This window comes from Leucoraja erinacea, chromosome 4 (assembly GCF_028641065.1).
Source record: "Leucoraja erinacea ecotype New England chromosome 4, Leri_hhj_1, whole genome shotgun sequence".
Lineage (NCBI taxonomy): Eukaryota > Metazoa > Chordata > Chondrichthyes > Rajiformes > Rajidae > Leucoraja > Leucoraja erinaceus.
In genome coordinates, this window is record NC_073380.1 from 39,787,691 (window position 1) to 39,803,637 (window position 15,947).

At 40.6% G+C, this 15,947-nt stretch overlaps 1 protein-coding gene across 3 annotated transcripts in view; it reads left to right on the plus strand.

Moving 5' to 3' along the window:
• The window catches only part of rb1cc1 (RB1-inducible coiled-coil 1), a 168,494-nt gene that overhangs the window by 18,294 nt on the left and 134,253 nt on the right, over positions 1–15,947 (plus strand). For all 3 annotated transcript variants that reach the window (XM_055634081.1, XM_055634082.1, XM_055634083.1), the window contains exons 2-7: positions 453–571; positions 1,673–1,799; positions 2,237–2,407; positions 7,343–7,545; positions 14,510–14,933; positions 15,715–15,885. In XM_055634081.1, coding sequence (XP_055490056.1) covers positions 501–571; positions 1,673–1,799; positions 2,237–2,407; positions 7,343–7,545; positions 14,510–14,933; positions 15,715–15,885 — 1,167 coding nt within the window. In that variant the 5' untranslated portion in view covers positions 453–500. The remainder of the gene's footprint in view (positions 1–452; positions 572–1,672; positions 1,800–2,236; positions 2,408–7,342; positions 7,546–14,509; positions 14,934–15,714; positions 15,886–15,947) is intronic.

Genomic DNA, 15,947 nt, shown 5'->3' on the forward strand with positions numbered 1-15,947 from the left:
TGATGTCTCAAAGCTGCATCTGTTGCCATTGCGTTCTGTTTGAAATATAATTAGGAGAGACGTTTCATGGATAAGATGAATTCTACAAGGCCACATTAGAAGCTAGGAAAGTGTACGGCCTAATTTAGTGGAGTGGTGTCATGTCCTTTGGACAGGCATATGGTTTTGTTGTTATATCTGGGAAATGTTATTTCCAAGTGGGAGAGAATTCGGATGTAATAGTGAATTATGTTGATTAGACTGAAAGCTGCACAAGAAATATGGCAATGAATGAAAGAACACTTAGGTAAAAGGCATAACAATTTTGTGCACAACTTTATTCGAATTTTGGTTCTGCAGCGATTGAAGAATATCTGTACATTTAAGTAACTTGCAGCTCACTTGGATGTGCATTAACATAATCTAGCGTACTAGTTTGAAATGTACTCATAAATGTACTTTTTTGTTAATAGGAGATAAATGACTGAAGTGAAAAAGCAGACGAATGTAGTGGTGGCACCATGAAATTATATGTATTTCTGGTAAATACTGGAACTACCCTTACATTTGACACAGAACTTGCTGTACAGACGTAAGTACAAATGTTCAGAAAGTTTTCCGTGAATCCTGTGTGCATTTTCTCTGGTCTGTGGTGATTTTATAATTGAAACATAATGCATAGATTTTTGCAATCTTGACAGAAAAAATTTAGCACAGTTTTGAAGTTTTAATTTTTACAGAATAATTTGGTTATTTCTTTACCAAGCACTTAAAGAATAAAAACATCTTAGACGCAGAGAATCAATTGAGGTGCCCATGGAATTGCACTTACTAGTGATTTGGTAATATTAAAAAAAAATGAAGCATGATGTAAGCATTCTCTGAATATTTATTGCTATCATCATGTATTTAATGATCATGCTCTGATCAATCGATGGGAACTCTCATGTTGAGAATTGTAGCCTAACTAAACTGACTAATCCACCCTTGTTTTCCAAACTACACAAGTATTGCAAGACTTCTCAAAAGAGCAATTTTTAATTTGTTTCCACAATATATGGTTATATGGTTATAATATGTGGTAGTAAAGCCTTTCAGAGTGGAAACATGATTTCAAAATGAGTTTCTACATTAAATTTTCATTTAAAGCGAGATGTTCTACTCATCTAGATTAAGCCTTCTGTATTTGTTTGTTTCAGTATTTGCCAAAACTTAAATTAATCTTCTTGGCAAACTGTTATAGGGACTTTTTATCTTTAAAATGTGGTTTGTTTTTGAATTATTCCATTGAGAGCTCAACCAGAGGAACAATCATGACTTTTGAGTAACAATCTGTAATTAAAGAACATTGAACAGTTTATGTTAAATTGAGTTTCATTTTAATGTGATTGGATTGATCAATATTTGTGAATTATAGTCTTTGAGATTCAGGAAATAACACAGGAATAGACCCGAGGATCATGAGTCTGTTGGTTTGGGTAGCTGCGCTGTATTTTCCATCACCATTTCTGGAACAGTGCATTGGGCTAAGGTTTTACAGTTAAAAATAATACAAGAAGAACTGAGAATAGTTCTCTAACACACCAATACACTGAGAACAGTTACAAATAATACATTGCATATTTGGCTTCTAATTCTAGTAGTACAATAAAAAAGGAGATATGCACTAAGTGTGGTAATTATATGACTTCAGTGTTGCAGACCTTAAACATGCCATCCAAGCTAAATATAAGATTGCAACACAGCATCAAGTATTGGTTGTCAATGGAGGAGAATGTATGGTGGCAGACAGGCGCGTTTGTAGCTACAGTGCCGGAACGGTAAGTAACCGTTAAATCTATATAGACAAATTCATTTGCGATGTTATTGGTTGACAACTTCAACAATATTTTAAAATAGGACTTAAAATTTAATCAGAATAAACATTAAACCTTTAATATTGGTTGTTGATGGCACTGTTCTTGTTGCCTTCACATTTTAAAATGCAGCTAAATTACAGTATCTAGAACAGTAAATTTTGGACCCATGGTTTTAATTGTGTAATGTATATTACAGCTGAAATATGTTCTGTATATTCTCTAATTGAAGTGCAATTATTAAAAAATACAGTGGGTTTTAAAGTTCTCTTTGCATAACTTGAGAATAGTGGGTCTTCTGGTAAGTTTGCTGACCAAACATTAGTGCCTTATAGGAAGATGCTTTTCAACAAATTTAGCAACGTTTTAAATTTCACTACTTTTAAATTTTAATACCATAGGACACAAATCCCATATTTCTGTACAACAAGGAGATGATTCTGTGTGACCGTGCACCAACTATTCCTAAAACAACATTCTCTGCAGAAAACGAGATGGGGTTGAAGGTGGAGGAGTCTCTTATGATGCCAGCTGTCTTTCACACTGTGGCCTCTAGAACTCAACTTGCAGTGGTAAGATTAATAAACATTACCAAATATGTGTTGCTGAAAGTAGCTCTCATCTGACAGTTGAAGTAGTAACTAAGAAGGTTGAGGAGGGCCAGACCATCATTGTTGTCTCAGGCATCAGCAAGGCCTTTGTTTTTCCTCATGGTAGGCTGCTCTGGAAGATAAGATTGCATGGCATCCAGGGAGACCCACCCGTCTGGATACAGAATTGGCTTCATGGAAAGAAGCAGAGGGGAGTGGTGGAAGGATGTTTTTTGGAGGCTGGAGGCCTGTGATTAACGGTGTGCCTCCCAGATTAGGGAGCTAGGTTCATTGCTGTTTGTGGTTTATATCAACGATTTAGCTGAGTATGTGCAAGACATGATTGGTAAACTTGCAGATTACACTAAAGTGGGTGGTATCATAGACAGTGAAGAGGGTTATCACAAATCCAGCAGGATCGTTATCAGCTGGGCAAGTGGACTGAGGCATGGTTAATAGAGTTTAATGCTGATAGATGTGAGGTGTTACATTTTGGGAAGTCGAACCAGGGCAGGAATTTACAATAAATGGGAGGGCGCTGGGAAATGTTATGGAGCCGAGGGCTCGAGGAGTACAAGTACACGGTTCCCTGAAAGTGGCATCACAGGTTGATAGGTTGGCAAGGTAGACTTTTGGTCCATTGACCTGCATCAGTCTTTCTATTGAGTATAGAAGTTGGGATGTTATGTTACAATTTAGATTTTTGCTGTCACATATACCGAGATGCAATGAAAAGCTTTTGTTTGCATGCAATCCAGTCAAAAGAAGGTGACTGTACATGAATACAATCCAGCCGTCCAAACTGCAGAGCCACTTTTGGAGTATTGTGTTCAGTTCCGGTCACCCTGCTATAAGAAAGAGTGCAGAGAAGATCTATGAGGATGTTGCCAGGATCAAGGACTGAGCTGTCGGGAAAGGTTGAGCAGGCCAGGACTCTATTCCTTGGAGTGCAGGAGACTAAGGGCTGATCATGAATAGGTATATACAATTAGGAGAGGAATAAATACAGTGAATACACAGTCTTTTACCCAGGGTAGGGGGTTAAACTGGAAAATGGATTGGAACATTTTAGAGGGATATGGGCCAAACTCAGGTGGGATTAGTGTAGACAAGGCATCTTGCTCAGCAAATTGTGCTGAAGGGCCTGTTTCCATGCAGTATGACAACTGGTGAGATCGTGAATTTAAATGTTGGGATGCAATTTCTGAGCTGTGTTAATCAATATGTTTTTGACTCGAGTTAATAATAATAATAATAATAAATTTTATTTATGGGCACCTTTCAAGAGTCTCAAGGACACCTTACAAAAATTTAGCAGTTAGAGGAAAAACATGTAAGGAATGAAATAAATAGTAGAGACATGGCTAGTACACAAAGTAAAGACAGAATACAATTCAAAACACAATATGAGGCAATTAATGCACAGGTGAAAAGGGAGGGGGACGTGGGGCTAAGGATAGGCAGAGGTGAGACAGAGGCGGGACTGGGTGGTGAGGGGGACGGGGGGATCAGTTGGGGCTAGGGGAGTTCCAGAGCCTGGGAGGTGAAGAGATGGGAGGTCTTGGGACACGGAATTGGTGAGGGATCACGGAATTGCGGGTTGGAGGGAGGGAGTTCCAGAGCCTGGGAGCTGCCCTGGAGAAGGCTCTGTCCCCAAAACTGCGGAGGTTGGACTTGTGGATGGAGAGGAGACCGGCTGATGTGGATCTGAGGGACCGTGAGGGTTGGTAGGGGGAGAGGAGGTCAGTGAGATATGTGGGGGCCAGATGGCGGAGGGCTTTGTAGGTGAGGATCTGGATTTTGTAGGTGATCCGGTGGGAGATGGGAAGCCAGTGAAGTTGTTTGAGGACTGGAGTGATGTGATGCCAGGATTTGGTGTGGGTGATGAGTCGGGCTGCTGCATTCTGGACCAGTTGGAGTCGGTTGATGTAGGTGGAACTGATGCCAAGAAGAAGTGAGTTGCAATAGTCCAGTCGGGAGGAGATGAAGGCATGGATGAGCCTTTCAGCAGCGGGAGGTGTGAGAGAGGGTCTGAGTGTGGCGATGTTGCGGAGATGAAAGAAGGAGGTTTTAATGACATGGCGGATGTGAGGCTCAAGGGAGAGGGTAGAATCAAAGATCACGCCAAGGTTGCGGACCTGGGGAGATGGGGAGACAGTGGTGCCGTCGATGGTGAGAGTGGGGTTATTGATTTTGCCGAGTGTGGCTTTGGAGCCTATGAGGAGGAATTCTGTCTTATCGCTGTTGAGTTTGAGGAAGTTATGTTGCATCCTGGTTTTTATAGCTGACAAACAGGAGTTGATATGGGAGAGGGGGGATTGTGGGGGGATTTGGTGCCGAGGTAGATCTGGGTGTCATCGGCGTAACAGTGGAAGTCCAGGTTGAAGTGGCGGAGTATCTGACCAAGGGGGAGGATGTAGATGATGAAGAGGAGGGGGCCGAGTACGGAGCCTTGGGGAACGCCTTGAGTGACTGTGGCTGTAGCAGAGGTGTGGTTATGGAGAGAGATGAAGTGGGATCTGTTGGAAAGGTAGGAACGGAGCCAGCTGAGTGCAGAGCCTTCAATGCCGAGGTCTTTGAGTCTGGTGAGCAGGATGTTATGGTTCACTGTATCGAAGGCTGCGCTCAGGTCGAGGAGGATGAGGATGTTGAGGGAACCAGTGTCAGCAGAGGTGAGGAGGTCGTTGAGGACTTTGAGGAGAGCAGTTTCTGTGCTATGGAGGGGGCGAAAGCCAGATTGGAGGGGTTCAAGTAGGTTATACGCAAGGCGGTGGGAATGAAGTTGCGACGCAACGATACGCTCCAGGGTTTTTGAAAGAAAGGGGAGGTTTGAGATTGGGCGGTAGTTAATGAGAGAGGAGGGATCAAGACCAGGTTTCTTTAAGATTGGTGTGACAGCAGCAGTTTTGAAAGCAGAGGGGACAATTCCTTGCGACAATGAGGAGTTGAAGAAATTAGTGAGGTAGGGGCAGAGAACGGGGAGGCAGGACTTCAGCAGGGGAGTGGGGAGAGGGTCGAGGGAGCAGGTAGTGGGTTTGGAAGAGCTGATGAGTTTGGAGATTTCAATAGGGGTGACCAGGTCAAACTGGGAGAGGAAGCAGTGTGGAGGAGGGGTAAGGAGGTCAGTGGAGATGTTGAAAGGAGGGGCCTTGGTAGGTGGTGGAGTAGATGCTGGGGAGTCTGGTACAGGGGATAAAGATTGATAGATGGTGCTGATTTTATCAGCGAAAAAGTGGAGGAATGAGTTGCAGAGATCCGGAGTAGAGGTAGGGAGAGTGTTGGCTCGAGGCTTGAGGAGGTTGCCCACTGTGGAGAAGAGGGTTCTGTGGTTTAGGCAGGGATCAGTGAATATGGAGGAGAGGTAGGCAGATTTTGCAGCAATGAGGGCATCTTTGTAGTCAGTGAGGTGGAGTTTGTAAGCTTCAAGGTGGACTGTGAGAGATGATTTATTTGTGATTCGTTCAATTCAGCGACCAGTCCGTTTCAGTTTACGAAGTGCAGGTGTGTACCAGGGTGAAGATGTGTTGAAAAGTACGGTTCTTGTTTTAAGGGGGGCCATAGTGTTAAGGGAGGTAGACAAGGTGGAGTTGAGATGGTTTGTGAGATCATCAGGTGAGATGGGGGCTGAGTCCAGGGGGAGAGTGGTGGAGAGGAGGTCAGAGAGATGGTGGGGATCAATGGATTTTAGATTACGGAAGGTGATTTCTTGGAGGAAGCGGGGGCGAGGTGTCGGAGAAGGGATGGTGGACCGTATAAGCTTATGATCAGAGAGGGGGAAGAGGCATGGATGGAGGTTGAGGACCGGTTGATTTGTGGGGCAGACCAGGTCAATGATGTGACCTTTGTCATAGGTGGGAAAGGTGACGTGCTGAGTGAGAGAGAAGTTGTCAAGTAAAAAGGCGAATTCAGATGCGAGCTTGCAGGTGGGGGAGTCCATCTGAATATTTAAGTCACCAAGTAACAGCAGACGTGGGGAGAGGGATGAGGCAAGTGTGAGGAGCTCAGTGAAGTCAGATAGGAAGGAGGGGTTTGGTTTAGGTGGCTGGTAAATGAGGATGACTGTCAAGGAGTTATTGCTCAATCTGGTTCTAAGAAATAAGGCAAAGCTTCCTTGATGACAAAGGAGATGTAGAGTATTATACAACAAAGAAAGGTGGTTGTAGGTTGAAGTTGATAATTCTAGTGAGTGGCAGATTGAATATGATAAACAGAGAGGGAAGATGAAATAAAAAATAAGTATGGTAAAGAATGTGAAAATAGAATTGCATGCAACACTAAGGGCTACCCAAATGTCTTCTATAAACATATAATATAAGCACATTGTAAGGAAAGGGAGGACAGCAATTAAGGAAGATGTTCAGACAGTGGATCTAGCCCTGCTCTATGATATAAAATAGATCTTGACTGAAAATTAACTTCTGCATTAAGCATGTTCTAGATTGCGATATTGCCCTCAATGGGACATTAATTGGACGTGTCCCTTCCTGTGTTTTAAATGAAGGGTGGATGGAAATGTTCCTCTGGGTAATTGTCATCAAAGCAGCTTTTCATTCAAAAAACAAATTTATTGGTAACATTGTGCTCATGGAAACTCATAAATGTAATTTTAAAAACTGAGGCTGAATTTGCCATCATGAGCCATTACTAAACATACTAAACAGACATATTTTATAAACATAAATCCAATTGGGTTCCAGATTATATTGATGGTTTAAATTGTGTTATTGATTTGTTTGAGATCCTATCATGAAATTTTCATCAATTTGTTCATTGTTTTTCTAACATCAGGAACATGTATCTGATACACAGGCAAAGTATTGGTGGAAATATTTGGGGAATAAATATTTTGGCGAATATTTAAATTGCTATGTAGATAACTACACTTCTGAGATTTGTGTTTTTAATTTTCTTGGATAGGAGATGTATGAAGTTGCAAAGAAACTCTGCTCATTTTGTGAAAGATTGGTCCACGATGAACACCTTCAGCATCAAGGTTGGGCTGCCATTATGGCCAATTTGGAGGATTGTACCCATTCTTTTCAAAGGCTGCTGACAAAGTTTGAATGTGCATACAGCAACTATGAACATTCTGTGGAAGATATTAAGCAAAAACTCACAAAGTAGGTTTGGGTTAATGTTTGGTGGTTCCACAATGAATACTGTTGGAACTTAGGTTTGTCTCCAGGGATGCACTGAAGTTCATTACATGCATAATTCCTTCATATGTAACATTTACTTGGGAGAATATAAACTGCATTACTGCCTTGTTTGTGGTTATTTTGTTAAACTCTGCTAACCCTACCATGAAAAAAACCATGCAATTACCATTTCTTTCTTGAAGCTACTGTGAAATTATTATTTGGACAAGCAGTATGATATAAGCCAAGCAATGTGGCATATGGATTTTTTTTTTTTTTTGAATTCTCAGTTCTTTCCTTTGCTGAGCTGTCTCTCTATTCACCAATAGCTGTTTGTTTGCAACGGGCCATTAGTGGTCATCCAAAATGAAACTTCTACTGTATGCATTTCTGCAAGTGTAGCTGTTTATAAATTATATTTTGTGATTTATTCTGCATTCCAATTATCATCAAATCCGTTTAAAATTGTCTATGGGTTGACCATTGGTGTTGGCCATTATGAAGCTTGCTCTTTGTTATGCAGAAGCACTTAAATAAATGGCTTTGATGATAATTGGAATGCAGAATAAATCACAAAATATCATTACAGTAGCTTCAGGAAAGAAATGGTAATTGTATGTTTTTTTTCATGGTAGGATTAGCAGAGTTTAACAAAATAATCCCAAACAAGACGGTAATGCACCCGCTGAGTTTCTCCAGCATTTTTGTTTACCTTCGATTTTTCCAGCATCTGCAGTTCTTTCTTAAATATCATAATTGATCATTGCAGTGAAATATTGTCCAACCTTTAATATTCTGCAGCAGTCTGCCTATTTCTGAATGTTTTAACATTTGGAGAAATTGGGATTTGCTTTTTATTTTAAATGGACCAGCTAAAGTGTTATGTTATGAAATATAATAGTGTTAAGCTATCAATTTTGGGGGGAATTTGGGTGTTGCTGACAGGACCAGCATTTATCACCCTTTTGTTAATTGCCCTTGAGATGGTGGTGATGAGCCAGCATCTTGAACTGCTGCAGTCCTCGTGAAAAGACTGGCACCGTGTGGTGAGTATCAGGGATTTGGACACAATGGCAATGAAGGACTGATAATCTATTTCCAAATCAGGATAGTGTGATACTTTAAAGGGAACTACATGTATTCCCATGCACCTGCTATCTTTGTTACCTTAGTATGCTGCTGGGTTGTATTGTGCAAGTGTTGGTAAAGGTTTTGGTAGTTAGGATGCGAGTCATTCCTAGCAGATATTCAGCCTTTAACTTGGTTTTGTATACCGTCTATTGATTGATGTGGCTGGTCTAGTGAAGCTTCTGGTCAGTGGAGACCCGCCCCTGTTTCCCCCAAGGCTTCTGCAGGTGGGGCTGCAGTAATGGTAATGTCATCAAATTTTAAGGTAGGTGGTTAGATTCTGTTGTGGGCAACAGTCATTAACAAATTTATTGCTTGTCATTTTTCGAAGCGTAGCCAAATGTTGATTGTCTTGCTGCATGCGGACATGGGCTGCTGCATTTGTGCAAGAATATTGTTCAATTTATCAGTGATTATCCCACTTCTGACCTTGTGATGGAGTGAGTGCTATTGAGGCAGTTGGTTCAACACACTGCCCTGAGGAGCTCTGCAATGAATTATTGGGATGATTAGTTATGACTCCAACCAATGCAGCGCCTTCATTTTGACTTCAATTTCACGTGCTGCATAGATGCCGTACTTGGTCTTCTTCTTGCGTATGGCGTGCACAGCCTAAAGTTGTAGGTCAACTTGTTCTATTTGATCTTTTGTTTGTGCACGTCGGGTTGATTGCATTAGTCGAAACAGGGTGGACCACGTGAAGGTTGCAATCTCCCACCCCCGTACTTGGTCAAAGGCTGTCTCAACATCATGAGTAGTCACTTACCCCTTGCTTCCTGGTATTCCGCTCTTTAGTTCATATTTGAATGCAGACTTTGATGAGGTGTGCAGACAAGTGGTTTTGGCAAAACCCCAACAGGCTGTTAGTGAGTGAATGTCACCTTAAGCACTTAAAGCCAACTTATAACAGACAGTCAGAATCTTTTTCCCAGGGTGGAAATACCCAACACATAGTGGAAAAGAGGGATATGGATTGTGTACAGGCAGATGAGATGAGTTTAACTTGGCATCATGTGTAGGAAGGAACTGCAGAAGCTGGTTTAAACTAAAGATAGACAAAAAATGCTGGAGTAACTCAGCGGGACAGGCAGCATCTCTGGAGAGAAGGAATGGGTGACGTTTCAGGTCGATATTGTTCTTCAGACCATTCTGAAGAAGGGTCTTGGTCCAAAACATCACCCATTCCTTTTCAGAGATGCTGCCTGTCCCGCTGAGTTACTCTGGCATTTTGTGTCCAATTTGGCATCATGTTTTGCACAAACATTGTGGGATGATGGACTTGTCCCTGTGCTGTAATGTTCTATTTTCTTCTATCATTCAGCTGGTGGAGAATAGACTGGTTCGGCAGTGATTTAATTAAATTGGATTTGCCCTGTTTTTTGTGAATGGCGTACGTCTGGGTAGATGTTAATGCTGTAACTGTATTGCAATAGTTCGGCTAAATGTGTAGCTGGTTCTGGAACATAGTTCTTCAGTTCTACAGCTACAATATTGTTTGGCCCATGAGTCTTTGTCTCTGGTGCTACAAGTTGCTGCTGGAAGGTAAACACAAAACGTAACTGAGCAGGTCAGGCAGCATCTCTGGTGAAAAGGAATAAGTGACGTTTTGGGTCGAGACCCTTCTTCAGACTGAGAATCAGGGGAAATGGAAACAAGAGATTAAAAAACGGTGATCTAAAGAGAGATATAGAACAAATGAATGAAAGATATGCAAAAAAGTAACTATGATAAAGGAAACGGGCTATTGTTAGCTGTTTGTTAGGTGAAAATGAGCTACAGACAATGAGATTCAACAAGACGACTTTAAAGCTGGTACAACTTGGGTGTGGGAGGGATGGAGAAAGAAGTGATGCAAGGGTTTACATGGTCAGAGAAATCGTTATTCATATCAGCGAAGGTGTTCAGCGAAACGATCGCCCAGTCTACATTTGATCTCGCGGATGTATAAGAGTCTACACCTTGACCAACGGATACAGTAGATGAGGTTGGAGGAAGTGCATGTGAACTTCTACCTAACGTGAAAGGACAATCTAGGACCCTGGACAGAGTCGAGGGAGGAGGTATAGGGACAGGTGTTGCATCTTCTGCCATTACAGGGGAAGGTATGTGGGAGGGGTGGTTTGGGTGGCAAGGGATGAGTTAATGAGGGAGTTGTGCAGGTAACTATCCCTATTCCAGGCGTACACTGACCCTATCCCCGAACTATATCTCCGTTACATTGACGATTGCATCGGTGCTACCTCCTGCACCCATGCAGAACTCATGGACATCATTCACTTCACCAATTTCCATCCTGCACTCAAATTTGCTTGGACCATCTCTGACACGTCCTTCCCCTTTCTTGATCTCACCGTCTCCATCACAGGAGATAGACTATCGACTGACGTCTATTATAAACCTACTGACTCCCCCCCAACTATCTAGACTACACTTCTTCCCCCTAATGGTGCAAACATTTTCAATGTGCTTCCTGGGACTGATGTCAAATATAATTTGATTCCAAATTAATGGTAATATTGAGACACGTTAAATAACTACAAACGGAATTAGTCTTTAAAGGGGGGTGGGGTGGGGAAGAGTAAAGAGTTGAAAGAACAAATTTTACGAAGAAAATTAAAAATGCTACGACCTCACTAGCTGAAGGAGGTCTGCCAATGGGTTTTCATTTTCCTGTCTTTTTTTATTTTATGAGCTTGGGCTTCTCACTTTTTGTACTTTAGTTGCTTTCCTTAGTAGTAACAGCTAGTATCTATCCATGACTATTGTCGTCTTGATTCTTAGTCATGAAATTCAAATGTCAGTGCTTAAGCTGACATAATTTTCTCTACGAAGTGAATCTTGATTTAAAAACGTTACCAAAAATGAACTCTGTCCTTGACGCATCTGGAACATTACCCCAATCTATCTATAAACAGTACCTTAAATGTCCAGGACGGGTTACCAGACAAATTTTGTTTCGGACTCGAGGAAATGGTATTGGAATTCTGAGCTGATGCATTTGGGTATCTGTATAGATATAAAATATTTGCAAATTAATGTTTGGCCATTATTTGGATTGGGTTGTTGAACTGTATAGCAGGGATCTGAATGCTTACTTTGCATGTTCTATCCCTTAAACAAAACATGACCATGCAAGATATTTGCTAAATATATTGGTTTATGCAGCAAATAGAGAATTTGTAGGAGAGACAAGAGGCTGTAGGTGCTGGAATCTTGACCCAAAAACCTAAGTGCAAGAGGCAGAATCTGTGGGTCTCGACCCGGAACGTCATCCATTTCTTCACTCCGGGGATGCTGCCTGTCCCGCTGAGTTACCCCTGCATTTTGTGTCTACCTTGGACAGATGACATATTGGGTCAGGACCTTTTTCCAGACTATATTGTGTATTTTTGCTTGTTGATTATTGTAATTACGTATGGTTTACATTCCCTTATGGATTCAGAATGGATAAAATCATGATTTAATAAGAGGATACACTAACAGCTGTTTGAAGATGGATAGTATTTAAGAAAGATTGTAGACTAAATTAGATGTCAGCCAGGCATAAAGGTTGACGCAATGTGTCCTGCATGTGATGCTGTTGCTTCATAGTTCCATCAATCCAGATTTAATCCTGACTTCCAGTGCTCTCTTTCTTTGACTATATTGTTTTCCCCCGGGTGCTCCAGTTTCCTTCCACATTCTGATGAAAGGCTGGTGGGTTAATTGGCTAAAGTAACTTTTCCCGCATGGTGAAAATCAGGGTGAAATTGATGGCATGTGAGCAATAATAGGTTATAGCACGGACTAAGTGTTGGGTCTGGGATTGTTCTGAGAGCTGGCACTGACCTCTTAGTTATCAAGAAAATATGAGAATATGAAATGTATCCTCTATAAACCACATTTGAGTTCCAAAAACTAATTTGCATCAACATATACATGCGGCTTGGATCTTCTATTATAAACTTCTATAATCACAACAAATGAAACAGCAAATGAAACTCTTTGTTTCAATTAAAATGCCACCCCCTCCCAGTGGATGACTTGTTTTGTGGTTACTAATTGCAAGAGTAATGCAGTGTGAAATTTACCATTATAATTATGAACCTCAGAATTTATAATATGTATGTGATAACAGAAAAAGCGTACAAGGGGAACTGAAATGTGATCTTTATACTCTTTTATGTTTGCTCTCCAGTCATCCCTACCTGGAGACCACACTTTATTCTATCAGTGCATTATCCCATGTGGTTGATTAATAATATATTAAATAACATTTTCAACTCAATTATTCTCCTACACTGCTTGGTCAGGATTTACAATGCTTGCTCATATCCAGCTGGGTTATGCCTGGTTGTGAGTAACAATCATTTAAATATCCATGTTAACATTAATGGTCAGGTTTCACACTAGGTGGCACTGCTAAATTGCCTTTAACACATTAACTGTACCTTCTGCAAGGAAATCTTTTTCAGCACGATACAGTTGTGCATGAAATCATCAGTTGACCCTCAATTTGAGATTTGCTTCTTTATATTCCTTGATTTTTTTATTTTTTTACTTTTGGCCGCGGTCCTTTTTTTCTGCTGTTCTCACCATTTCCTTCTATTCGGCTTTCATTTTGCAATTGTTTAAAATGTCCTGTATTTAACAGTACAGTAAACCCTAGTAATAATGATGGACCTCTATAAAGAGGATTTCGGTTATAGCGGACCGTGGGTCCCGTTGCATTCCTCCCCGACTTCCATCAGGTACCCAATGAGCTAGCGCTGCATGGCATGCTTCCGGTTACGGAAGTGGAGAGGGCGAGCAGCATGACCCTTTCCTGGTGCACCACATGTGTGGTCGGGGGCTCTGAGGCTCCACAGCCTGTGAATTCTTGCTTGTTTAACTGGCCAAAGATGCATTTCTTTCCGCCTGGCCTTGGGTTAAACTTTACTCCCCTCGATCTGTTATAGCAGACAGTCATCAATAATGGAGACCATCCTCCCCTCCCTCCTGTGGTCCGTTATTGTGAGGGTTTAGTGTATTGAATAATGTAACTAATTTGCCTTTTACGTCTTTTAGTAATGAATGAACCATTTTCTTTTGTTATTTTTAGATATGTTGATATTTAGATATGTTTGATGTTGATTTTAGTGAACAATTTTAAAGAAACTGGAAAATCATTGCCTTAATGATGCTTTAATGTACAGATGCTCCCCGATTTATGATGCTTCGACTCACGATATCTCGACTTCATGATGGTGCAAACGCTCGGCAACGGCAGCGAGCGCATGTCACTTCCGGGCACGTGATCACGTTGTATTAAATGCATTTTCGTCTTGCGATATTTTCCATTTGCGATGGGTTTATCGGAACGTAACCCCATCGTAGGTTGAGGAGCAGCTGTATAAACCATATTCCTCATTTATTTTAAATATTTTGTGAAGTTGGATTTCAAATTGTAAAATATGAGATCTCTTGATGTCTGGAATATGTGTTCAAAATAATTGGTATTATTTTAATTGAAAGGAAAAATCCAGAAACCTTCACAGATTTGACATTTGTGCAAGTGAGCAATTATATGAGTAGTTCTTACATTAATTTAATGTGTCCTTCACAATGCAGAACAAAGTTCTGGCATGGCAGTTTGGCCCGCACACTTTTGCAAAAACTTTCAAGCTACGTCATGAATGTACGGTCAAAAAGGCATACGTCTTCAAAGCCTATTTAATGTTGAAGATTTAATGCTTAATCTTTGCCAACAGGAACAAAAAAAATGTAAATGTTCCAACCTGATTAGAGGTGGACTCTTCAATTCAGACTGTACTAATATTATCTTATATTATGAATTAAGCCTAGGCACAGCTGTCTCAGTTATGGCTAAAATGCCACTGTTGGAGTGCCTGACCAGACATAGCTACCGAGAATGTCAGGAGAGACTCAGGTTCCCTGCCGAAAGAGAAAATCTAGAAGAGGAGTCTGATGATGAGAAGTCCACCAATTCAGTACTTTGTTCTGTTAAGCCTGCAGTTTGCAGGAAATCACTGTCGAGTTCTGGATCATTTGGACATTCTGCAAAGAATAGTATTCTGCAGGAAGAAAAAGACATTGAGAACAGCATGGGGAGCCCTCAGAGGACCATAGCAGAAAATGAATTAAATGAAGAAATGAAAGACCAAGCTTTCTTTAATGTCTCCTTACTGGACTGGATTAATGTTCAAGACAGACCGAATGACGTGGAATCACTGGTCAGGAAATGCTTTGATTCAATGAACCGAGTGAGTACTTTTGAGAGTTGAAAATATTGTGTTTGGGTGGTATAATGCAGAACCTGTTTTCAAGTTGAATTGTAAAATGAAATTTAGCCTTTTCAACTCGTCTGATCATCTAGAATTTTGAAAATAAATTGAAACTACTTTTATCATATTTTTCATCTACTTGTAAATAGTTAGTTTTTCATCGGAAGTTTAATATTAAATAGACCGTCATATAATTGAATTTAAGCTAGAAGTTCAACATCTATGTTGTTCTCTTCATCTGGCTTTGAATCTGATGTATTCATAAGCCTACATATGTAAACTATAGACTATTTATATGTGAGGCCTGATGATAAATTTAAGTTGTTATTCTTAAGAAATGGGACAATCAGAACATGAAGGCAATTAAAGGACGAGGACCGATTGTATGCTCTCGATCAAATGGGACAATATTTTTGAAGATTGAAAGTTCAATTCTTTCTGCAATTATAGCCTCAACTAGATCACAGAATGAGCATGTATGTGAAAAACATGTTTTTTTTCTCAATGTAGACAAAAATGCTGGAGAAACTCAGCGGGTGAGGCAGCATTTATGGAGCGAAGGAACTAGGCAACGTTTCGGGTCGAAACCCGTCTTCATTTTTTTTCCAAAGTTTATTTTTTCCAGCTAGCTGATTCTCACATAGTATATTTGTACAGCAGCAGAATTTTTGGGGTGTAATCATCTATGTAATTGTAGGTAAATTGTGTGGAAAAATGAAATGTTGCAAGTGAGAATGTCTAAAATTGTACTTTCTTTCAGCTTGATCCAGAAATTCTTCAGCCATTTCTGACAGAGTGTCGTGAAACCATTGCAAAACTTGATAATCAGAACATGAAGGCAATTAAAGGCCTTGAGGACCGATTGTATGCTCTCGATCAAATGATAGCCAGTTGTAACAGACTGGTGAATGAACAAAAAGAATTAGCCCAGGTAAATCTTCATCACAAAAATATAGGTTAATACTGGATAACAGATTGTGTGGAGTATTTTAA